This window comes from Anas platyrhynchos, chromosome 3 (assembly GCF_047663525.1).
Source record: "Anas platyrhynchos isolate ZD024472 breed Pekin duck chromosome 3, IASCAAS_PekinDuck_T2T, whole genome shotgun sequence".
NCBI lineage: Eukaryota > Metazoa > Chordata > Aves > Anseriformes > Anatidae > Anas > Anas platyrhynchos.
The window spans coordinates 22,511,321-22,537,836 of NC_092589.1; the positions used below are offsets into that span (position 1 = coordinate 22,511,321).

The 26,516-nt window shown below is 36.4% G+C and overlaps 1 protein-coding gene across 2 annotated transcripts in view; it reads right to left on the bottom strand.

The window, feature by feature from the left end:
* Positions 1 to 26,516, bottom strand: part of GPATCH2 (G-patch domain containing 2) — a 123,182-nt gene that overhangs the window by 30,099 nt on the left and 66,567 nt on the right. For both annotated transcript variants that reach the window (XM_027453741.3, XM_027453742.3), the window contains exons 6-8: positions 14,952 to 15,016; positions 12,244 to 12,283; positions 9,158 to 9,228 (exon numbers count right to left, since the gene is read on the bottom strand). In XM_027453741.3, the coding sequence (XP_027309542.1) occupies positions 9,158 to 9,228; positions 12,244 to 12,283; positions 14,952 to 15,016 (176 nt within the window). The remainder of the gene's footprint in view (positions 1 to 9,157; positions 9,229 to 12,243; positions 12,284 to 14,951; positions 15,017 to 26,516) is intronic.

Sequence of the window (26,516 nt, forward strand, 5' to 3'; positions counted from 1 at the left end):
CAACTGATAACAACTAGTGACTGTTATGGGATACTATGAGGATCCTTGGTATCTGGCCAGGGGGGCCAAGAGATTAAGAGGAAGGAAAAAGAAGCTGAAGGACGGTTGGGAGACAAGACCTGCGGAGAGTGTACAGAGAGTGTTCCATAAACTTGGAATAGTGCCAAGTAAGTACAAAGGGTGAGAGGAAGACTACGAGCCTTCAGCATGAAAGACCCCTAGAGACCCCCAGAGGAGACTGATGCGCATGCTCCAGTAGGAGGAACTGGACCCCGGAAGCTAATTTTAATAATCTCTTTTTTTAGAAGTAGTAATGAATATGTATTAGTCTAGGTGCATAAAAATCAGCTGCTTGATGTAACTGGTGTGCGTCCTGGTGGAGCGGAGACTCCCGGTGCACCCAGTGCTGTTTGCTTACCTCTATTCCTTTATAATCTTTTAATAAATCCTATTTTTTTATTTAATCCTAATTTGAATCTTGAGCCATTTATAACAATTTGGGGGCTCGTCCGGGATGGCTATAGTTCCTGAATTCTGATTTAATCTAGGAGAGGCGCCCCACCATTTGGTGGCTCCTGTTTGAGTCGGATCGGGACTAATGCCATCCTGAACCTGAATAAAGGTAAGCAAAGAATTTGATTTTTTTGAGCTCCCTTGTTGCCGGCTGTTTTTTGCCCGTAATTCTGCGCGCGAAGATCCGGACGAAGACGACAGAGTCGTTTGGATACCGTTCGGTTGGATTCCGGTGTCCGGAATTGAACCGGATGAAGACGACAGTCGTTTGGATACCGTCTGGTTCGATCCCAGACGAAGACAGCAGAGACGCTGGTGGATACTGTCCGATTGGAGTCTGGACGAAGACGACTGATTCGTAAGATACCGTCCGGTTGGGTAAGGGTACGGTTGCCAGTTTTTGTGTGTGAGAGTGTAACTGAGACTTCTAAAGTCAGCGTGGAGGTCTTTTTGTTTTCTCACTGGTTCTAATCTCCTGTCGGGGGGGCTGGGCTGGTGAGAAGAGGGATACGTGGGTGGGTGATAGGTCCTAAACCCCCTGCAAGACACTCTCACTGGGCAGCCAAGGGCTGTGGGAATTGCCACTAGTAAAATTCCTGGATGGGTCAGATAAAATCGAAGACCAAGGACCAGAAAGGGAGCAAATTACCAGATATATGACCAAAAAGTCCATTATGAATAATGATTAGAAATTGGAACAATAGGGGCCCCAGGAAATTAAAGAGTAAATTGAAAATGATCTAGTATTTTATGATAGAATGACCAAAAGAACCCTTAAGACCCCCTGTATTTTGATCCACGGAGGACGGGGTCTGTCAGGCTTTGAACATTAATAGTAGAATACCCGTGGATCCAGAAAAGAGCAAGCTGAAACATTGGAATTAGAAATTAGAGAGCAATTGATTAAGAATGAATATGTGCTACTGTGCTGTGCTGCGCTTATACCACCAGATAACAGGAGCCTCTCGGACCCCGAGAACCAGATCAAAAACAACCTCATGGTTCAGACTTTAACCAAGGGGTCTAAAATAAGGAGGACTGTTCATAAAGGGACAGGTTATGTATATGTATAGGAATGTTTATGTATATGTAACTTTTTACTAAAGCAATTTGTCACGTTAGGCCTGCACGACTTTGGGGGGACTACCCGCCCCATGCTGCATGGAACTGAGTAAACATACCTACTTTACAATCCTACTGATTGTGGAGTCAGCTTTCTGTGAGTCATTTTGGTGAGCCAGGCAGGAGACACTCTGCTCGGCTGCGGGATCGGCTGCAGCGTGGACGCCCCTAGGTGCACCCTGAGTGTTTTTGCTCGGAGGGGACTCCACTCTCAGCTGCTCACTGCAGGAGCAAAGATCTCCTGAAACTGCAGACAAACGGTATGTTTTCGGCTGCTGGAGGGATACTAACTGGAGTGTTAATAATTGTATGTGTTTTTATGTATGTATTTTGTGTTGAAAGTATTTGTGTAAATGTAAGGGTTTGAAACAAAGTGTTACAAGTCACTTCACGAAGAACACAGTCAGAGACAATACTTATTTGGTTGGTTATCATTCTAAATTATATTCCTGTGGTATGAATGAGATGTGCTGGAGGCCTCCGTGTGCGAGTGTGCTGTGTGAGTGAGACGCAGCATTGCTGCAAAGCGATTGCAGAGTTCCGATCCATTGTTCCGTACTCTCCGCAAGGGGAGTGGGCAGAGACGAACAAAGTGCTTGACAAACTGAAAAGAAGTGCTGTTTTATCCAAGTTTTGAGTGGTGGTGCCTAATATATGGGCCCGGTGTATCTTGTGTATTTTGTGTATCCTATTTTTGCTCTTAAATGTTTTGACTGTGACAAGAAAAAGGCAGGAGCATGATATGACATGCTTCCTGCAACATATGAGGCCCGCACAGGCCGAGACCTGGACTCACTGAGACCCAGACTCGCTGAGACCTGAACAGGCCGAGAGACCTGAGCGGCGCCGAGAGACCGGAGCGGCGCTGGGAGGCCCGAGACACTACGGAGGGACTACCGCTGGACGGAGAGAGCACTGAGAGACGCTGCAGAGCCACGGACGGCTCTGAGAGACACAGAATAGACCTGACAGAAGCTGCAAAATGCGGGGAAATTGAAGTAATTGCAGAACATCCGAGATCGAGTTGCTACGGGAGACCAGAGGCGTCAGTGGACACTGGTAGCTGACCCTCACCGTGAGGCCAGTCGGCACAGAGCAGAGGGGCGGACATCAGGACCCTGCAGCCTGTCTGACATAACCATGGAAGCAGCGGCAGCAGCGGCTGTGCTGCTTCACTCTGGCATTCTTTTTATAAAAGGTTTATCTTGCAATGCAAAAAAAAGACTATTAGTCCCCAGATCGGTGTTATAACTATTACTAATGACGACTTAGCTCTATTGAAGGGCAGGAGTGCAGAGACGCTGATTACACTGCCAAATGACCACCGGCAGGCTCTTTCACAAACCTAAGGTTGCAGCTGGCAATGCCTGCAGCCGTATAACAGACGTTACACTCTCTTTCCTAACTAGTAATCATATGTCTTATCCATTTGTGGTGAATGGCCAGTGACAAAAAGAAAAGGGGGGAGACAAAGACAGAAACGGTACAAGGAGGATGCCACTGACACTAACAGCATGGGTAATAGGAGTAGTATAAGTGACACAGGTGACAGTGCAGGGCACTCTGCCTGCTGCTCGCCTTCGCCTGACTGTGCACTGCTGCCAACGGTGCTAGAGTAAAATGTGAAGACTGTCTGGATGGCACTGATGAAGCAAACTGTAACAATGTTATTCAGTGCTCTGGACCTGGCAAATTCAAGTGCAGAAGTGGAGAATGCATAAGATATCAATAAAGTGTGTAACCAGCAGAGAGACTTCAAGGACTGGGACCCTGAGCCCCTGAAGGAATGCAACATAAATGAATGTGACTGTCCAGCTGGGAAACTGTGGAGATAGTGATGAATGCCAAAACCCTGGTATCTGTAGTCAAATATGTATCAACCTGAAAGGTGGCTACAAATGTGAACGTAGCCCTGGCTATCAGATGAATCCTGCTACAGGAACCTGGAAAGGGCCATACGGGTACAGAAATACAAATAACATCCGTGATTATAATGACACTGCTAAGCAGGGTTTAGGGGTTCATAACATGGAGACAAGGGGTAACAACTACAATTGTACAGCTTTGGCCTTACCTCCTGATGTTTTTCTGATTTGTGGGGATGGGGCCTGGCAAGGTATCGCTGCAAATGCTATCAGATGTCCATGTTACTTAGATAAACTCATTGTATTTGCTCCTAGCTTGTTACAGTTGCGTGAGATCACCAGACATAAATGGGCATTGCTTGCACCGGATAGCAATGATAATGTTGAATTGTGTGGGGTTGCAGCTAGAGCAGCATTGGCAATTTTAGTGCTTGGAGTGGCATCTGCGGCCGCACGTAACAACTTAGAAAAATTGGTATGCTGGGCCAAGAAGCAAGCCTATGCCATGACAGAGATACTTGAGGAGATGTTACCAGATCAAAATAGTCTGCGACATGCGCTCTTACAGGATCAAGCTGCTATTGACTTTTTGCTTTTGGCTCAAGGGCATGGGTGTGAGGGACTGTACCTTGTTTTACTGACTACTGTAACAGCTGTGAGAACCGCAGAAAGGGACCCATGCATCCAGAATAAAAGGACCAGTAACTACTGAAACTTGGAGGGTTGAGTCCGCTCCTGGGAAACTGAAACTCAAGCTAAGGAAGAGCTAATATTCTGGCAACAAGGCTCTGCATGAATTAAGGATGCCAAATAAAGGGGACAAGCCTGAAGGGAGGAAAGGGAGAAGGCAAGACCAGGGCAGGACCCTCCACTGCGGTGTGTATGGTCTACCGAGGGAGGCAACCCCTATGGGTATTGACTGCCGAGTGAGAGGGCCTCGACTGGACTTCTCCCACACTAAGGTCAGGTTGTCCTGAGAAAATAACATAAGAACCTTTTTTTTTAACCTATATAAAATTGTGATTCGTTTTCCAGGAGCTGGATCACCCTGACAGGCCGAATGGTAACACAAGCCTGAATCAACCCTGAAGGTGTTTGCCTATTATGATCCAGCTACGTGGGCAGAAGACAGATCGTGGGACTATAGGACCCCAGTATATATACTTAATAGAATAATTAGGTTATTAGCTGTAATAGAAATAGTTATAAATGATAAGAACTGCTTTGTATCAAAATTGCCTAGCTTTGGATTATTTACTAGCACAAGAAGAAGAAGTCTGTGGAAAATTTAGCTTTAGTAATTGCTGTTTAAAAATTGATAAAAAGGGTGTTTCTTCCTAGTAGCTGATAGAAAGTTATGTTCTGGTTTAGGATGAGAAGAATGTTAATAATATGCTGATGTTTTAATTGTTTTTAATTGTTACAGAGCAGTGCTTACATCAAGCCAAGGACCAAGCTAAATTCAGCTTCTCACTGTCCTGTCAGCAGGCAGGCTGGGAGGAGGGCCGGACTGCTCGGGGTTAGGTTGGGCATCGGACAGCAGGTGGTGAGCAATTGCATTGTGCATCACTTGTTTCGTACACATTATTACTAGTAGTACTATTATAATCATTATTGTTATTATTATTATTGTTATTATCTTCTTGTTTTTATCTCAACTCACAGGCTTCACTTTCCCATTTCTCTCTCCCATCCCAGAGAAGGAGAGGGGGGAGGTGAGCGAGCAAACACAAACCTGAAAGGATATGGAATGGGATTTATTTTCATTTATTTTTATTTTCATGGCTGACTGGTGAACCATGGGTTAAAAGAGTGTTATTTTTATTGTTATGTGGTGTAAAGATGTTATTGTTTATACCTTGTATGATACCTTGTCTTACATTATTAATACACCGGGTGATAAATAGTACATTGGTAATAACTTCATTTAAAAAAAAAAAGAAGAGAATATGTCAATTATGATGCTTAAGAATTGGACCCTCCAAGAACAAACTGATGAAATCCAATTATTAATAACAGAAGAGACACGAATTGGGGATATTAAAAAGAAGATAAGGGATTGTGAGGAATGTTTTAACAATTCCAATTCGTGTCCATAAATTCATGTGCATAAAGAATAATTCTGTTTGAATCCTGTCTGCCTCTGGGCCCTGCACTGGCAGTTTAATTCTTGAACCACAGATGCAGTGTGCCCCAGTCTCCCCCTCATTCCAGTCAATTTATCACGTCTTCAGAAAACACTCCTTAAATTTATGAACCTGTTTGCTTTTGTTATTCCTGACTTCTAGTTCTAACAGTTACAGCCTTTTTTCCTGTCTTCTTCGAGATTAACTTAACACTGCTATAGATGTGTCTGTGAATGGCTGGGGAAGAATGTTTTAATTACTAGTGAAGCGTCAAATAAGAAAGCTGTTTGTGTTTGATGTCTGGGAGTTTCAGAACAACTGATAACAACTAGTGACTGTTATGGGATACTATGAGGATCCTTGGTATCTGGCCAGGGGGGCCAAGAGATTAAGAGGAAGGAAAAAGAAGCTGAAGGACGGTTGGGAGACAAGACCTGCGGAGAGTGTACAGAGAGTGTTCCATAAACTTGGAATAGTGCCAAGTAAGTACAAAGGGTGAGAGGAAGACTACGAGCCTTCAGCATGAAAGACCCCTAGAGACCCCCAGAGGAGACTGATGCGCATGCTCCAGTAGGAGGAACTGGACCCCGGAAGCTAATTTTAATAATCTCTTTTTTTAGAAGTAGTAATGAATATGTATTAGTCTAGGTGCATAAAAATCAGCTGCTTGATGTAACTGGTGTGCGTCCTGGTGGAGCGGAGACTCCCGGTGCACCCAGTGCTGTTTGCTTACCTCTATTCCTTTATAATCTTTTAATAAATCCTATTTTTTTATTTAATCCTAATTTGAATCTTGAGCCATTTATAACAATTTGCATAGGATTGGCTCATAATTATTAATTTTCACAGAAGAAACCTAACAAGCAACCCGGTATGGTAAACCTTACTCAGAAAGTATTCAGCGATATTCCATTATAGAGAGGCAGCTGCAGACCTCTGCAGTGTTTAGAGCTCCACACCTTTCTGATGTATTTACAGAATAAATTATTCCACAAGTCACGGATCTAACGTAACGTAGGTATTTACATATTGTCTACATGCTGAGACAAGAACTGTGTTCACTCATCCAAAAGGGGTAAAAAAAAAAAAATAAAAATCGATGCAAGCATAAAAACACACATCTTATATACATATGAAAAAAAAAGAGATGATGTCTTTCAGAACAGGAAAAGAAAAGATACAGTCCCATCACTAGAAATACAGTTATGTGACAAATATTTAAATAAATAGCCAGAGAAATTCAGTCCTGCAGTAGGAGAATCAGATTAAACTGTATTCTGGGTAAGTATAATCATTCCATAGAATTTCCAATTCTTATCCCACTGCTGTTATCCTATCACCACATTTACCAACAGAAAAGCAAGACATAAAAGGTCACAGCCACTACTACTTCTCTGCCTCTTTTTAAAGAGGTTACTCATCTCAATGCAACTACTGTAATAGTTTAAAACATCAACTAATCTAGAGTCAATTTTAGAATGCTTCAGACTTTCAGGTGCGAGTAAACACTCGCATTCAGCAAAAGATTTAACTGCATATGAATACAGAACAACGCAATCGTGAAGGATTTGCGGCAAGGTTATTTAATTCGGAAGGAAGCGAAAATTTGCTGTAGTGTGACCTTGTGACACTTGATTGGTATCATCGTAGTTCAGTGGTTTTCAAAGTATTTGGACACAGGCAAATTCTAAATGACAGATTTCCATTTTAAGATTCCGTACACAACAATGGAAATGCTTACTTGCAACTGAGGTGGAGCTCACCATTTTATTAACTGTGAACAATATTTGCTATTAAAACAGTAACTTCTGTTAGGAACTTCACTATGCAAAAATATTTTCTTTCTCTGTCTAGATTGGTGAAACTAAGATTAACCCTTATGGTACAAGGGACACCTTAAAATTAATTTTTAACACAAGCGACCTTGAACATTAACCACAGATAAATCTTACATACGTCACAATGTTATGAATTTAATTTATAAGTAAAGAAATACCAGAGAAACTGTCTTGAATTGAGTGGTGATAGGTACTATGAACACACGAGGATATAAGGTATGTATTTGTCACGTGATGTTCCGATACATCTGAAACTCAATCTTTATTTTGGTCAGAATGGCTTTTGATAAAAAGTGAAATATTAGGTTAGCGAACATCTAAACTGTAGGAAGAAGGTAGTCACTAGAAATGTTATTGGCCTGACAGAAAGTACAGTTGCACGTGATGCAAATTAAATTAAATTCTTATTTTCAGTAGTTGAACTGTTGAAAGTGTGTTAACGTTTGTTCAATATACATCTTATAAATAATTACTTGATATTCAAAGACAGCAGTCAGACTGTAAAAAATATCATGGCCATAAAAGCCTGAGAACTACTCTTTAAAGTCATTCCCAAGAACTGACAAAGTTTCTATGGTACACAGAGAAAATGATGGTTTTCTGTAAAAACACAAATAATTGTTGTGAAATAACCTGATGCAAAACTTTTCTTTTTTTTTTTTTTTCTTAAGAGACATAGCATCTGTTTCTGAAAATGAATGACCAGCACTTGCAAAAACAATACTTTAAAGTGTGTAACCAGAACTTTTATACAATGAAATAGATTCATACTTATTGTGCATATTTTTGAAGGAACCATTGACCCAACTTTCCAGCTATTCATCAAAGCAATTATTTAATCATATGAAAAACTAATTTCACTATAACCACATATATACTAAAAGGCAAGTGCTTGAATGACAAGTTCATAGTCTCACTCAAAACCATAGTATTTTATTATAAAAAAAATCTGTTATAGTTTTTCAAAACAAGCCATTTGGTATCACAACATCAGGTTTACACAACAACATAAAAATTGTGTAAGGTACTATGCATGGCAAGTGGAACATTTTCATAATTTCTCATTTTTTGAAAATACTAGAGTTAAAATAGCATTTGGCAGAATAAATTCAGCAGATAACATACAAAATACAACAAAAACCAAAAACATCTAAGAACAGACTCCTAGACTACTGCCTACCAGTTCAGTGTTTAACTTCTTTGTTTTTTTTTAAGGGGAAGAAGCAAGCTGGAAGATAGACTAGATTTGTTTCAATAAGTCTTCACAATGAGATTTTTGTTGTCAAAACATGATATAAGAACAATTCAAGTGTTACAGTATTTGACTTATCTTCTTGATATCAAAAGCATGCATGCATAATGGTAATTTCATACATTTTCAACACTTAACTTACATGCCAGAAGCACAAAACTTGTTTTGGTATCCATTTAATTCTGATGTTTACTAAAGAGATTGAGTTTAACAAGTATAACTGGATACAGATTCAAGTAAAATCTAATATATATTTATATATATGTATGTAAGTAATACAAAGATTATGCTATATAACTGAGATTGTTTAAAGTAAATCACAAGAGCAGAAGAAAAATGGAGAATACCCCAAAAGAATGATGTCATTTCTAATACAAAAATTTGAGAGTTAAATCAACAACTGCAAAAACAGTTTTAATGAGAGCTGCAACATTAACTTACCTGCTAGCTGTTTTTACAGAGCTGTTCTTCTTGTGTCCTCTGTCCGATCGGTTGTCTCGCAAGAGCTGAAGCTATTCAAAAAATGTTCAGAACAGTTTCACAAACAATGCCTTTATTTGCTTTTCAGAAACGTTACCCTGACAATGCCACTCTTTCCTGTCTTTTGAGTAATCTTTCAATAATAGTTCTACCCTAGTCTCTAAAAGTGATAGAAACCTAATAAAATTTTACAGTAGTAACTAAGATTGCAAGATACATACACAAATTACCAACTACAAATTACTAAATACTTGAAAATTAAAACCATTAAGCGCTCTAAAAGCAGATTAGAAGCCCATTCACAATGTCACATTTAACTTATGTGAAAAATTTTTATAATTTTCACACTCAAATTTTCAAAATAAAAAGTGTTGGGGAACACCTAAAAAATATTGAGGTTGGTGTTTGTATCTAAGCAATTATGAAACAGTTGTAAACTCTTCTAAGCCTAAGGAGCTTTTACAATTTGAAAGCTGCAGAAGCAACAGAAGCACATTATTATAACTTCCCATGACAGTAATGAAGCAGGGATAACGAAGAAGTCACTTAATTATAGTACTGACTGAACTTCTGGAACAATCTTTGATTTACTCCTTTTTAGATAAATAAATGAAGACTTTTCATTCAGAGTATCTCCAATATTCAGAATTCTATTTCCAGCATTGTGACATTTGTCAAGATGGGTAAAGTGGCAGTAACAGCAAAAAAGGCAAAGAGTTGCAGCAGAGAAATCATATTAATCATATATTGAATAAAGTATAAAATAAAATATTGTTTCAAAACAGACTACGGATAAATGGATCTAATAAGAAATTAGGAAGTCATGAACTTTATGGGTTGGCCAACCATACTTGCTTGTTGTATAGGGAGTGCTCCATGTCATTTCAGCTATTCAATTTTCAGATGCAGTAAACTAGTACACTCTTATTTTTAAAGGCAAAGGACATATAAAGACACTTTATTTTTATTTATTTTATACATTACTGCAAAATATTTTTTTCATTTTCTTAGAGTCAACAAATCAGGGCAATTGCAATTCTTATTTAAATGTAGCCACATGTTTTACCAGTATGACTATCATACAGTGTATGTCTGTCTCATGATGAGGCTAAGGAGAACAGTTTTATTATTATCAGCACCCTCTGGTAAGTAAAGTGCAATTATGGCATGTAAAAATACAGATCACCTGCCAGATGTTAAGAACTTGTGTGCAAATGTAATAATTTTAATTTCAGAAATAAATTTAAAGAGGATGTATTAAACACTTATATATGGTATGGATCTTCACAACTTTAGTGAGAATTCTGTAGGCTCTCAAAATTATCATAATTACATTGCAACATCATTCTCATTTCTTTTACTGATCTAAAAAAATTATGCACCAGTAGCACATTCATGATTTGATGACTTCAGATTTACTTCAGAATTCATGAATTCAGTCTAAGTTATGAATAGAGTGAACTTAAGACAATCTCTGAAACCACGTCTCTTAGGTAGTACCAAATAAACTTGTAAAATTTAAAATTAAAGCTACTATTAACTGAGAAAAGATGATACTCTATTAAGACAACCAATATAATAGAAAACCCACTTAAAAACAAACAAACAAACAAACAAACAACACACTCAAACTCATTTTAATCTAGGAAATCTGACTACTTATAGCATTTCAGGAATAGGATAAAGATACCCCAAGATGAAGCATGGTCATATTTAAAATGCTATTTTTACTGTACTTCTTCTACCAGGAAATATGTTCAAAAATGATGCCAGTTAAATGTGAATCACACAAAACTGTCTGTTTAGACGTTAAATAAGTGTCAGTCAGCCTCCTGCAACATGTCAGAAGTTCTCAAGTTACAGCTAAACTGTATTGTGTTTTTTTTTTTCCACCCTGACAGTTCTGAGCAACTAAAATAACTTTCAGAGATTTAGTTTCACTGGAGTTTAAAAGAAGTGTGGGGCATGGAAAAGAGAACATGCTGATTAAACTCTGACTTAGCGGAGTTACAAGTGTTCATGATGGATCATTCCACGATGAACGTTTTAAAAGAGTTTATGCATCTTATTTCCTTTTGATATTTCAAATTATTTAAATTTGTAAATGTACTACTGAATTGGCACAGATCTGATTGAATAAACTGTGTTATAACAACTTTTGCCAACTGAAAAATGTACCATGGAACCACAGTCTTTGGTGCATTCAGTAGATTTGGTGCATTGGTAGATTCAGTTACTTTTACTAGACATTTGATATTAACTATAAAAACAGATTTATTTTCACAGTTTTAAGTTCTTAGACAATATATTCTGGTTGGACCTTACAACCATCCATAAATAAAGGTATTCCTCCATGTCTGAAAACAAGCTAAAGAATTAAGGTGTTACATTACTGATCAAATATAAACATGCCTTCATATTCCTCTGAGCACATCCCTAGTCTTGTGCCTCTTAGGGACTACACTGCAGAGGCTCAGGAAGGAAACCTGTAGCTTTTCCTCACACAGTATCTGCATCATGACACCCTGCTTGACTAGAAATTATGGAAATTTAACAGCTCCTTTTTGAGTGCTGCAGTCTTTTTAATCAATGAAATCTAAAAAAATGGAATTGAAGATCATCCTGTAGAAGCCTGCCCACTCTTGTCCCCCTTCTGTATTTCCTGATTTTGCAAGTCAAACATTTTGCTTTGCAGTGTTTTGAGAAACACAATATATAGAGATATTTCTATTAACAAAATAAATTAAAAACAAACACACAAACAACAAAAAAAAAAAACAACAACCAAATGCAATAAGATATTTTTCATTTAACCTGTCAAAACTCAAGGCAACAACTGCAATTAAGTTACTGATTCAAGATTTTTAATTACCTAAAGGTCTTTTTGAAATGCATCGCTGTTAATAAATTGTCTTACAAGGAAATATGGAATTATACTTGTTTTGCTCATCATCTCTTAAAATATTAGCCTGCTGCCTCTGGATTACAGTTAGTTAAATTCCTTAATACATCTCAAGTAAACTGTTTTTGATCAAAGCAGTTCTTACCTGGCTATGTTCCTTCCTAGCCCCAGGGCTAAACCAATGGCTGTGGAAGAAAAAGAAAAGACAGGTTTAACAATATAACTAACAAAGCACATGCTGTCATATGACCAGTCTGTGCGTGCTTTTGGGTATTTTATTGTCTGCCAGGAAAATACAGCCTTTGGCTATGCTTTATTTTAATGGGATATTTTTACTGAACGCTCAAAGTCTGTTACAGCTTTGAAAGAATGCACTACAAATGTCACTTCTGAGTAGCCACTAGCTTTATAGGTAATTATATTTTTTCAAAGAAGCTAAAATAATATATAAAATATAATATTTTAATATAGTATAATGCACATGCTATATATAAAACTAATCCTGTCTTTAATCCTGGTGTTGCTTTTTAATGATTATAGTTGAAAAGATTTTTATATACTGCGGACTCTCTGGTAATTGTAGCATTACTTTACTAACTCAGGTCTGAGTCTGAATCTAAAGTGACATTCAAAGTCAGTAGATTCAGTGGATTTACATATAATTGCACAATTTTAGCTATTAGCAGCCTTATTTCACAGAGATGAAAATTTGGACCACGGGGTTGATATGGAGGGACAAGAATTCACAACATGACTTTTTGACTTTTTCTTCAACAGAAGTAAAAGAATATTAATATTGGTTCGCATACAGACTTTGAACTGAAGAGCTGAATTAACATCTGTATGTAGCTGTAGCAAGCATTATGCAAGCTCATGGGCAAATCTTGACACTTGCAAAATAAAGAGGAGAAGGAAAAAATTCAAAGAAAGGGGATCTGAAATTATATATAGTACCTATACATTACTCCTGTAAGTAAGCAACGGGTTTTGGGTAAAGGATAAAATAATTCCATCAATTATAATAATACACAAAAAGACCATCACATTATCAGCAATTATAGCTGTATGGCTCCTCTAAAAGTGTAAACAAAGTTTATAAGCTTAACCTGGGTCACACTTTTTCATGAGTTGTTAAATTGAATACTCCTTTTTTTTTTTTTCTCCCCACAACATGGTAGAGAAGCTACCTAATGACACTAAAATGTTTAGTTTAACAAGTAAACTTTGAGAAGAAGCAAAGTTCATGGAATTGCCTGATCTAAATTACTGAGCTTTTTTTTTTTTTTAACCACAAATCTGAAAGTTCTTAGCTGATCATCAGTCCACCCTCTCAATCTTGTATTGTGAGTACATAACCATACGAGTTGTGACTGAAACCTACATACTGCTAAAACCTTTTCATACTTTTAAGATGATTAAAGCAAATAAGTGTGAAATGAAATCAGAATGACAATATTAAAGTTGAAAGTATACTTTGAGATAAAAATTAGTAAGCATTAATATGCTAGATATGAAACACGTTCATCAGCTGCACTGAATAGTTCAACTTTTGTGTTAAAATAAAAACTGAAAAAAACAGAGATTTCATGCACACACAACTTTGAGTGGATGAAATGAAATAAAAAAAGTAGCATATCTTAGTGACCCCCTCAAAAAAAGGTCACAGACATCCAGACAATATCTTAAGAAAGCTAATGAAGCAAAGAATTATAATGGGTTACATCTAAAATCCTTGTAGCTGATTGTCAAAAGCAAATGTTCAAGGAGGAGCAGCAGACTGGAGTGAGTATGTGTAGAATCATCCTTCACAAACACTCTGCCAGTTTGTGGCTAATCAATGGATTACAGACTAAAAAATTAGTGCCACTTATTTCTATTGAAACCGCTGTGCTATATTTTTTTCAATTTGTTTCACATTTAGACATTAAAAAAAACCTTCATAAAGAGTAATAACCCTTGTAATGAGGGATGAATCTTTATGTCACACATCTTTATAATTTTGGCTATTCACTTAAATTACTGTTATTTATTTGTTTTAATAAAATGAACAAAAAGTGAAAACTATAAAATATTAGTTGAATTCCTTTAGGGTAGAAATAACTTAAGAAATCACAACCTCTTCAGTCAACATGCACATGAGCAAGTTACGTGGTCTGTGTATCCCAAAATACATTATTTCCTGATCATCTGTGCCTGTGTTTTAGGTGTATGTTCTGGAAAAATATAGGAAATATGGAGAAATTGCATCTTCTTACCACAATTATACAAAAGAGATTACCAAGAAATAATTCTGCTAATGTTGTCAGCTAGTCAGAATAACAGTTCACATTGATGGCACACGGGAGTGCCTAAATAAACTGAATGACATTCCCTATTTACATATTTCTGAATAACTAGTATCTTCTTGTGGAATTCATGATAACCTTCTTCCTCAAATGATATACCACCTTTAAGATTCAAGAATGCGAGGCTTTTTTATTTTCATTTATTCAAGTTCGGCATTTCTGAAATCCTTTAATTTGGAGAAAAATAAAAGTAAGCCTTTTTAAACAACCCATTACATTTGATATCTAACTTATTTCAGAGCACTGAAGGGTGCTGCTTTTTAGAAGAGCATACAGTGAGCAGGTTAATAAAAACACATTTACAAAGCACTGAACTTCATGTTTCATTAAGAAATATAAAATGAATTACAAAGGATTATAAATATTATTAAATAAAGACCATTATGTAACTGAGCTGAGGATCCCTTATCACATTTGTACAGTTGTAGAATGTTGCTTTGGGAAAGTGGTACCACTGTAAATGCAAACAGTAATAAAAAGAGTGGTAAGTTTCATCACCAGTACTCACTCATGGTGAAGAGAATCCTGGGACAAGTGAACTGTTTTCCTGCTACCACCTGGTCCTGGAGTTATCTAAAAGAGAAAAATGGGCAAAAAAAAGTTGTCTTTGAATTACAGGGCAGCACATGAACACAGAGATTGTTTATTAAGGAATCACATTGCAAGCACTAAACACTGTATATCTAATGTACTGTCTATATTTTGCAAATGCAATGAGCAATACCTGCTTTTATCTTTTTTTTTTTTTTTTTTTTTTTTTTTTTTTTTTTTTTTTTAAGTAAAATCTGAGTCTTTATGTCTTTTAAGTCTAATTCTGATCAGATGTCATCCATTCACAGATGTCTGGGGCCTAAGGTACTTTTCAAAACTCTCAATGCACTTACTTTCTGAAAAATAAAAGTTTTGTGTTTTGAAAAATTATATTCAACATACTAATAAGACCACTCCCACACAGCCTTTGCATCCCCAACACTAAGATTTGAAACTCAAGTGAATATAAAATAAAAAGCAAAGATAAAATTATTTTTACCACACTATACTGCAGTCCTTGTCTAGTCCCCTATATACACTGAAACCAAAATAACATAATTTGTTCAATCTAAACATGATCTTAAGAATGCATGACAACACTTGCAGACTTTTGCTGTAATGTGTACATGATAATATTCTGGTATTATTCAAGTAGACAAACAGCTTTATTTTTATAATCTGCTTAATAGAACTAATTTGTCTGCACATGCGGATAGGTAAAAGTAGGATTAGGGACCTCCTAATGAAACTCATGCTTGAAGAAATAGAGCAGAATTGCTGCTGGAAAGAATGCAGAAACCGATTTTCTGTTGCTTGGACATAGTTTTGTATGCAGGAGATGACCAGAGGTGGGAAAGAAGTCAGACGTTCCGCCAGTTTTGAAAGAAGGCCACAAAAATTCAACAATAATACGTTTATATGGCTCAGGCTTGCCAAAAGTACATAAGCAAAAGATTCACAGATAAAAACAGCCTACACTTTATTAAAAGAACAATGCGTTCAACTTTTAAAGAAAAAAAAACAATCTCTACTCATCTAATCTTCTGAAAAGCCAGGGCAGTTGGAGCTCCAAATCTGGAAAACTTTCAAAGAACACTTGCTAAAAAATTTAAAAACTCCATGGCTTCAAAATAGTTGATTAAATTCTGTTTCTTTGACCTTAAAAATGCTGTCACAAGGGGCCAAATCAAGGAACTCTCAAGTACTGTCACTTTTCTAGCTGGTGGTGATTCAAAAGAAGCATATAAATCTTGCAAGCATATAAATCCCCAGTAGAGGAAATCAGGGCAACTACATAATTTTGCTGTCTCAAGGATTCTCTTGAGCACAGAACACACATGGGGGAGGGGGCAGCACCTAGTGCTTTACCAGCATTTGCAGTTTATTGTTTTACTAGGTGGGCTGAGGCTGAACATATACATGTGGTAACAATGAATCGGTGACGAAAGTTTATGCAATGTTTACATTATCATTCATCTAATAATTAGAGCAAGAAACATGATTTCACTAAGGCAGGCCTAAAAATATGATTAAGTAGTTTAATATGCAATTTCTAAATTTTAAGATTAATAACAAAACTGTTACTTTAACACCATAGGTAAACATGTAGCTCAGCTCTCAAGAGTTACATCCTGCATTAATCTCAAAATGAGGTTTTCATGCTATTCCAGTGGGTATCCCTGGAATATAGTAATCCATTTTCTACACTATGGCTATAAGAAAAGCCGACTGTGCCTATGTCATGCTTTGTTAGAGGTTCATGATCACATTATCTCATGGTGGACCTGACACTTTTATTCAGTTTACAGTATGTTCTGTGTACAGGCAACTTATTTCCTTTGCCAGGGCTGCTGACAACCTTTTCCACACTATATTAATCTTGTTTACAGACTTTATCTCGGTACAAATATCAGAAAACTGAACTTTTTATCTCAGGGAGAAAATAAACAACATGTTGACAGAAGCAAAAGCTATTTTCTGGACTAAAATTGGTTGTTTACCTGCAGCCATACTTATGGAAACAAGTTTAAGTTTCCAGCTTACTCAAAATACATAATCTGAAATTTAATAAGCATTGAAATTCCCAGAAAAAGCACTTGATAAATTGCCAGTTTAAAAATAATATATAAAACACAAATACATTTTTCCACTAATTTATATGAGAATATGAACCTGTTTGGAATACAGTGACAATTGATCACAGAGCACACTGTTCAGGTTTTTCTTATATACCCTAGAAAGCTTAAATTACCAAGCAGTCACAGAATATTTATAAAATTAAGATCATAGTGCGTAAATACAGATCTTTAGATAAAACAGAATGCTGATTATTCTAACGTTCACAATATGTAATGCAAATCAATTCGTATTTGCAAAACTGTCCTCTAGGGTGGGAAAACAAAATTAAACAAAGAACTATCACTCATCTTGATCTGATAACTCACTATTAGAAAAATCTACTCTAAACTTCTGCTGAAGCTCCAAAGAACCGCGAACCATTTGCTCTGGAAAGAGGCGGCAGATTCAGGACACTTATGTCTAAACAAATACCTGCTCAACTGTATGTATTCTTCATTCATGTAGAAAAACTGCAGAGTTATCTGAAGCTGATTTAGAAGTCCCAGTGCACGAGAAGAAACCAGGAGTTAAAGTAATAGTTTTCTACTGAGTAACTAAAAATAAATATAGTTCAAGGTTTATAAAAGTGTTTTTTGTTTGTTTGATTTGCAATTAAATTAATGTGTGCACGGGTCTGAGTGCATATGTGTATCTCAGGGAATCAGTTACTGTGATGGAAGACTGACCAGTCTGCCCTGTTTTAAACTTCTTGGCAAGGGTCAATTCTTACACAGTATTAAATGTCTTCATTTCACACATGGAACTGTTAGCTTTTAACACTCCCATGCTGAAGTAGCAGTGAGCACATAGTATTATAGCACTGATGCTATGTAGTTAGCATCAATAGCTATGGTACTTGGTGGCTCTTAGCCACAGGGGTCAAGTTCGTAAGTATTGAGCCATCTGACAAGAGGAGCGGAAGATTAAACGAGCATGTCTTCCTCAAATTCTAATCAAACTCTCCTTGCTTATATTTGGTGATTTTATGCTATTGCTCCCTCCAAAAAAAAAAAAAAAAAAAAAAAAAAAAAAAGTGTGGGAAGTATTCTCTTGTTAATACTAGGTACCTTGCTTTCTTTTGTCTTACTGGTCATCCTACTTTATTTTGGTGGATGTCCTTTGTGCTCATCTTCTTCTGTTGCCGGCATCTTTTTGTTATTAGATTCATCCTATGTGCAAATACTCAGATGTTTCTTTACCCCTTTATGTGAATACCGATCACATACATGTAATTAAAGAATATGCTTATAAATTGTGTCTGCCCATGCCATTATAGTGGTACAAAAGAGCTGCATACTGTTGTGACTTACACTGTTTTAGTACACCTATGTGGAGGTTCAAGGCAAGCTAATAATAATTAAATCCTCTTGTAGGATTTATGTAGGATCTACGCCCCTATCATAGCCAGAGTTTCATTGACTTGAAGGTATCTGCTTCTCTGCTTGGACAAACATATCAGCCATTGGCACTGACTTGACCTGAATTTCAACAAGTCACATTATTACATAGCTGGATGTAATCATAACAGAACTTAGGTTGCTATAACCAATACAAAAAGTGGAAGTATTTCTAGTTCTTTACCTCAATTACGAATAGCTGCTTTTCAAAAACTTATTAGATGTATCAAATGACTAGGAATGATGTCACAGAGGACGAGGAACAATACTGATCTTCAAAAGCATGAAGGAAATATCACGCGTCTTCACACAGCTCAACTGTACTGTAATCTGCAGATATGTACATAATAGTGCAATATGCTCAGCCGCATAAAGCAGCAAAATGAAGTGTGCAAACGGGAGGTAGGGTGGACCTTTGAGCCTCCTTACTTCCCATGTTCTTCTTAGGAAAAGTTGTGAAGTCTTTCAAGCTACACATTGCACATGACATATTGTAACCTGCAGTTGGTATGACACGAATAAAGCTTAAGGTCATCCTTGGAACTCACTCTCTTTTGGCTCCAAGTCCTTTTTATTATTGCTTGAGTAACAAGGCCAGGCATTGGCTACAGAGTTTACAGCATCCCTAAAACACTGTCAGTCCAACTCTGAGCCACTGTACTCCTTCAGAGTGCTTTCCCAAGAATGCTCAGCCTAGGAAATTATGGCCCATATGGATGGACACAATAACATGGAAAAGTTTTAAAGAGTCTGTAGCCTACTTCAGAAAGTTTTCAATATATAGCAAGCTTCAGAAGGGATATATGGAAGGATGGGGAGACTAAATGGATAAGGGAGGAAAAGAAGACTTCACTCATCAGAAACAACATTACGTACAAGAGCTGCTGTTTTTAAGAGCTAAGAATATGGAAGAAAAGATACAGAATAGACAATGCAACTGCTTTCACCTTTTTCAGTAAAGAACAAGATTACAGCAAAGCACAGAGGTCGGTCAGCCAAACTGTCCTCTCTTAGTCCAGTTTTATTCTCTCTAAACGTGGAATTGGTTATTTGCCATGCGCTGCTAAGTATTTTGAGAACTATGAAAAAATCATCTATCTTGAGATAGAATTGGCAGCAAGCTGCAGTTAAAAACTGAAGCTACTGAAGTTTTCCATTTTCAAAGTAGGCATTTTTGTCAAACAAGAATGTTGTTTACAGTTTTAAAGAACATTTCATTAAATCAGCAAGTGAGGCTAGAAGGAAAGTTTATTTTGCCAATAATAAAATATACATTTATGTATAAAACTCTTTTCAAACAATGGAACTGGTTGCCTGGAGAGGGTGTGGAGCCTACGTTCCTGGATGTTTTCAAGACCAGCTTGGAAAAAGCCCTGGGCAACCTGGTCTGCCTCATAGTTGACACTGCTTTGAGCAGGAGGATGGAGTAAAACGACCTTCAGAAGTCCCTTCCAACCTGAATTATACTATGATATTAAAGGGTGGATTTTTATGTATCTATGTATGAGCTTATTAAAAAAAAAAAAAAGTACATACATAGTGGGGTATGACTTCCTTTGAAAAACAAAGGTCATCAGGTAGCAGAACACTGTGTTATGTGTCTCACCTAAGCCTCAGTTTATGCCATAATAGTTGAAGTCTAGTGAAGCTCTTGCTATGCCCACATACTCTTCGGCTAGAGCAGTAAAATTTCAGCAAAATATCTCTGACCTTTAGTTACACAGGTATGACAATCACTCTTCTGTATAAAACAACTGACCCTTTCCCTCCTCCCCTATAAATTAACTGCTATGATCAACTCCAGACTAACATATGTAAAACAAAAACAACTTTTTTTTTTTAATTAAGCAAATCTTTTAATTCCAGAAGATAGTTCACATATTTACAGTATCTTTCTCTAAAAACACTATTTTGATGAACACAATTTGAAAAGTTCAATAATAAATCCAATTTTCTAAGGCAGGAATTTCTGCAAAATAAGTTGTTGTCCAAAAACAAAACACAATTAAAATAAAATCCTAGACACTAGGATTTTGCAGTAGAAACTACAGCATCACAATGGCACTTCTATAATTCACAGATCTGTAATTGCCAATTTACAGGAAATTAAATCAAACGATATGAAGGGAAGAAATAGAGAAAATCTATTTTCTGTGTTTTATTGCCCTGGTTAGGAACAATTTCTTATTATTTTCAGCATCAATTTATTATCACTCATTTTATGCCCTTCTTCACTAGAAGCACAGGAAATTGGCTATAATAAACAAAGCTTTGGATTTAAAATACAGCTTTTAAAAAACACAGATGCAAATCCTTTGACTTGGAGCAACAGACACAGCTAAGAGAATAAAAACAGCTTTCACAGCACACGTTGTTGAAACACTGTCATAATCTTAGTTTGATGTTACCATTATGTTTTTATTCCCTCTAAAAGCACACTCTTGCTGAAGGGTCCACCTGACCATTCCAGAGAAGAATCACTTTAATGTACAGATTACCTGTAGGTGACGTTCCGTCAAACCCTATTCTATGAGGTCTTCATGAAGACACGGTCCACTAGCAGAATAGTTATTTCTCTGCCAGTTCCTTGATACTCCAGTTATAATTCTTTAAAATCAGCCTCCAGCACAAAGTATTGTAAAAAATATATGGATCATTGCTATTATGCTTGCAAAAAATAAGCAAGTGATAGGAGACGAAAAACCTCAAGAAAAATAGGTCAAAAGACTTGGACTTTAACCCTAGAGCTAACACGTATCTCCCTGTATGTGTTACTGTTTTCACAAAACAAATAGAAAATCCTACACACATGAGAATCAGTAAGTTTCTAAGAGTCAAGGAATACGTCCAAGCTCTCGTGTCTCTCCAGCAATTTCACAGTTAGAATTTTCTCTACATTTCTTTTTACCTAACTATTCAAAATACCTGTCTTTTAAAATTTTTTTTGCAATTGAGTCACTGACAGATGGAAAAGTATCTGAGGTTAGAAGTCTGCTACTGAGCACAGTTCCTTCAAAGTAAGATGGAAAACTTAAATCAGGTATAAAAGCAAAACAGGGAATTTCTTTGTAAATCTACACTATTACATAGCTTTTATACAAAACCTACACTTGAAATTAACTCATTATAAAATTAAAACAAGAGTCTTTTGGAAAGTCAGTGGCTTGGGTGTGAAGTTTTTGTTTTAGTTAAAATGCTAACAGTGGTGGAAAACATCACAGACCATGTTTTGTCCTAAATCTTTGCCAAAGAGACGTGCTATTCTATGCTTTAGCATAGGAAACAGAATAAGCTTGATGATGACTCAATGATATACATTACTGCTTTAGATATAGTAACACTGGAGGAGCTATTATAGAATCATAGAACACCCCCAGTTGGAAGGGACCCACAAGGATCGAGTCCAACTCCTGGCACCACACAGGCCTACCCAAAACTTCAGACCATATGACTAAAAGCATGGTCCAAAATGCTTGAACTCCAATAGGCATGGTGCTGGTATATAATGTACAACAACTTATTTGGTCAGTGGAGAAATCATCAGGTGAAGTGAAAACTGCAAATGTCTATCTGAAAAAGAAGTCTTTAAGAGAGTTTCTTCTGAGATCCCTAATGCTCAATATGAAATGTGGTATCTTTGCTCCAATAGCAGCTCAGAGCACTGCAAAAAAAATTAAAAAAAATAGGCTGACATTATTGGGGGCTAGCATGAAGAAAAAAATATACAATGGAAAAAAAAACAACAACTTTTTATTAAACCAACTCCTGGTAAAGACACACCTATGAGCCTCAGGACTGCATAAACACAGCACATCACTATTTCCATTTTATATATTAGGAAAGGGAAAATCTTCAGGGTGGCTGTCTGAGTAGTATTAGATATGACAACAAAACAATCACTAAAAATTTGTGACTTCATTACTCTAAACAGCTAATATTCAACAAATTATATTTAAATTAAACCAAATTTCTGTTAGTACAAAGAGCTACCAATAAAATGCCGAGGTACACATGCTGCATATGAAAACCCTTATTCTATTTTAGCTGTCTTTGTAGTTATAAAACTTATTCTAGGGTGAAATCTTAGACTCACTAAGGCAACAGGGTTTTGAATTCAGTAGCATGAGGACTTCATCCCTGTTATCTAAGAATGACATAAAATGCTGAAACGATGTTTTTATATATAAAATTATTATTGGTACCTGAAGTTACCTATACAGTGGTATAGACAGGAGGAAAGTGCAGAGCACAGTGATTAGGATACTAGCCTTGACCCGGGAGGTACAGGTTCAATTCCTTTGTCTACTGCATGCTGGCTGCTTTGACCCTTGCTAAGTTTTATCTTTAGCTCAGTTCCTCATTTAGGAGAAAGAACAAAAACATACAAACAAGACACACACACACACCCCCCAACAAATTACAGTGTTTTTATCTTTACTTCATGAGAGCAATGTAATATAGCAACAGTAAAGATTGTACCAACAACAAAGGATATTAAAAAATGCATCAAAGCATTTGCTGTAAGACTTGAAGTATACTATTGGAAGTGTTTTTTATTCTTAACATGATAAGACTTATTACAGGAAACAGAAAATGTCAATATTAAATGCATTTACATATATGAGCAGAATTACTTATAAGCAGAACTGTTTTCAGGTACAAGTCGTATTATGACAGCTCATTGCAGTGCAAGCTTACTCACAGTGGATTAGACAACTCATGCACACAACAAAACCCCCATTTTCAAATCACCGTCCAGCTTCAGTAGCAAGCTATGAGTGGCCTCTACTGGCTGACCAAAAGCTACATAAGGCAATAAGCTTTTGCTATGAGTTAAAACCAGGGTAGCAAATCTGTGAAGAAATGCTAACAAAGAATTTGCTCATCAGTACCAGCTAATTCACCTACGTCATGACTAAAAATAAAAGGCAAACACAATATAAGTCATTTGTAGATAGGCAGCGTGTGTGTGTGTGGGGGGATTACATTCAGCCTTGGTGCTCCTAAGATTTGTCAAAATAGATACTGTAAATACAGGCATGCAATATGCGATTTTCCAAATACTGCCAAGGGAATTCAGCTGGATATACTGTGCTAGCTCTAAAGGTGGAAGCAAACGAAACTCAAGTAGTTTGTAATTTATTTTGCTTATATAACTTAAGACTGAACTACTTCAATTATGATATCAATGGTTTGATTTAGATGCAAAATTAGAAAGCATGTTGTCATCTGAGAAGATAAGAAACCAGAGACTACATAACTACTCTTTCCAGAAATGAGCAATATATTTGACCTTTTCCTTATTTATAAAAATAAAATACACAATAACAGCAACAAAAAAAAACACAAATTTGAAAGTACATCTATCGTCACAAAGGTGATCTAACATTTCCTGAAGGTACATAAATATACAGATTTTTTCATGAAAAAAGAAACACTAGATTTTCAAGTTAGTTTGTTGTTGGTGTTTTAATAAAAAAAAAATATATTAATTGTGGTCAGCACAACTTCAATAGGGGAGAGTAAAAGCAGTACAAAGCAATGTTAAAAAGTACTGAATAGATTATCACGCAATATCAGTATTCAAATGCAAAACTTATACGTAATTAGATTTAAAAGAAAAGAAAAAAAAGGAAAGCACCACCAGTAAGGAAGTAACTTTTTCCTTCACCTTTCTTTTCTACAGGAGTACGTACCTGATTTGCTATTTTCTCTCATTTTCATTGTAACTTATCAAGAGGGATTATTGTCAAACATAAGTGACTATTCACACCAAAAGGTGATTGCCTTCCTAAGTAGCAGTACTGTGCTCACACATGACACAGTATGATGTTTCCAACCTCCTGTTCTGAATTCAACCCCATTTCAGAATTCTACCCCATTTCAGAATTCAGTCCTATTATCTTGACTGCTCAAAATGGTTCACAGGGATATCTAGCTGACATACGAGATAACCCTCCATCTCACCAGACACCACTGGGATATGACATACTGACCCACAGTAAGCCCTGATGATTAGCCTGAAACATACACCATATAAATGGAGCTTCTAGTCAAATAATTTGTTTTAGTCTTTTCATTTTACTTGTACATTAAAACTCATTTTTAACTTGCTGACATCAATTCCATTAATCTATATAGCAATGAACATATTTACACATGTTGATGTTAGATTTCTGCTATTATCGGAAAGTACACGAAATGCATTCTATGACTAGAACGCAAACTGCAAGTATTGCCTTTTCATTTTCAAAAGAGAAAACAGATTTTAGTGAAATAAATTATAACTCAATGAAAAACAAACAGCCTACCTTGGGAATTGAACAGAATGTACCATTGCCTATATTGCAACGAAGCCCACAGTGTACCTTATAGCAAAAAGATCTGCAGCAGACAGAAGTACTACCACACTTCTAGCGTCTGAGAAAGTGGTTAGGACAAGCAACCAGAGAGGTGGATCGAACACGTCTGTAAGGATAATTCACTTTTCCTCTCATCTGCAAAAGGGTTTCCTATATTAGCAACAACAATTCTGTACAGTCAAAAAGTACAGAACCAGTCAAGTTTAATTTGCAGGAAAACCTTGTTATCTTTTATTTTTCACATGTGGCAATCAATGAGCTACATGTATATTACTGACTGGATAACAAAAAACAAACTAAACAATTTTCAGGAGAGCGAGCCAATAGAAAGATTGTGTGTAAAAGAAAGTTGTTTGCAGTATATATAAGAATTTCCCACATGAAGAAGATAATTCATGTACCAGAAAAAATTGATTTATTTTTTGGTAAGAGTGGAATAAAATAGCTTTCAAAATTTATATGGTTTGATAAATAACATGATAATAACATGTAAATATGATATTTACACATGTGAACATTCACCTTTTTGATTAGATAACAGTTAAAGAATTAGTGCCCACAAAACGGTTTGTGTTCATTTCAGGTGAAATTCCCTCCTACGAGAACCATCTCTGCCATCTGAACTTTTAATGTATAACTGTAACCACCATCTCAATTGTAAATGCCAGCAGAGATGATCAGGAGAAGCAAGTAGAAGGCTCAGAAATCAACTTTTCATTGGACACTTTTAAGGTCAAGATAAATTCTGGCTTAAGATCTCTTTACTATTTTTCTCCCTGAGCAAAGTGATGTAGAAATAAAATACGTTTTAAAATATATCACAATGTATATATTTTTTCTTTGCAAGACGCTCTCAAGCTTTTCCATCATCTTGTCTTCAAATATCAAATGTAAATAATTCATGACTTCTATTATAGAAGAAATGGAAACAAGTAGGTTCTAGTGGGCAGGGGGAAGGGGAAGAATAAATCAAAAGTGGGAATTCCACTCATACATTTTAAAAGAGACTGTCAAGCTTGTTAGGCTTAATAGTGTTCCCACATCAGGACATCAATGCTAAGATAAGGTAGTGTTGCACTTCAAAATTTCTAACATAATGCAGATACCAGAGATGTATTGCACCAAAACGCCATGAATGGATTGTGCGAAGTCACCATTAACTTCGATTTGGAGACTAAATGTATTTACCTTACTATCAAATCTATCCTTATCAGTAAGAGTGCTTCAAGGTTCTCTTTGTATGATATCAAGCCCTACATAATGGGAAACCACATTAGACTCTTAAGAAATCCTATAGATCTTTCAGTAATTTAAACTTGTTATGCTTCAAAACAATAGCTATGCCAAAAAGCTAATTCATAAAGGAAGGCAAAGCCTGTCTTCTAGGAACAGAATGATGGTTGCATCTGCTGTCTACTCCTCTAGAAAGATGACATATCACTACTATGTTTTTTTTGTTGTTGGTTTTTTTTTTTTTTGGTGTTTTCTGATTATTGAGATGAATATAAAATCCTATGGCTTTCATGGCACACTATATATTTCCTTGGTAGTTTTACAATGTTTTGTTAGAACAGTGGATGTTTGAATCCCTTTTCTTTGTTTGAAGCTCAAAGACACACTGATTAATCTTCTGTCCCATTCCCAAGATGACCGAGTAAATAACAT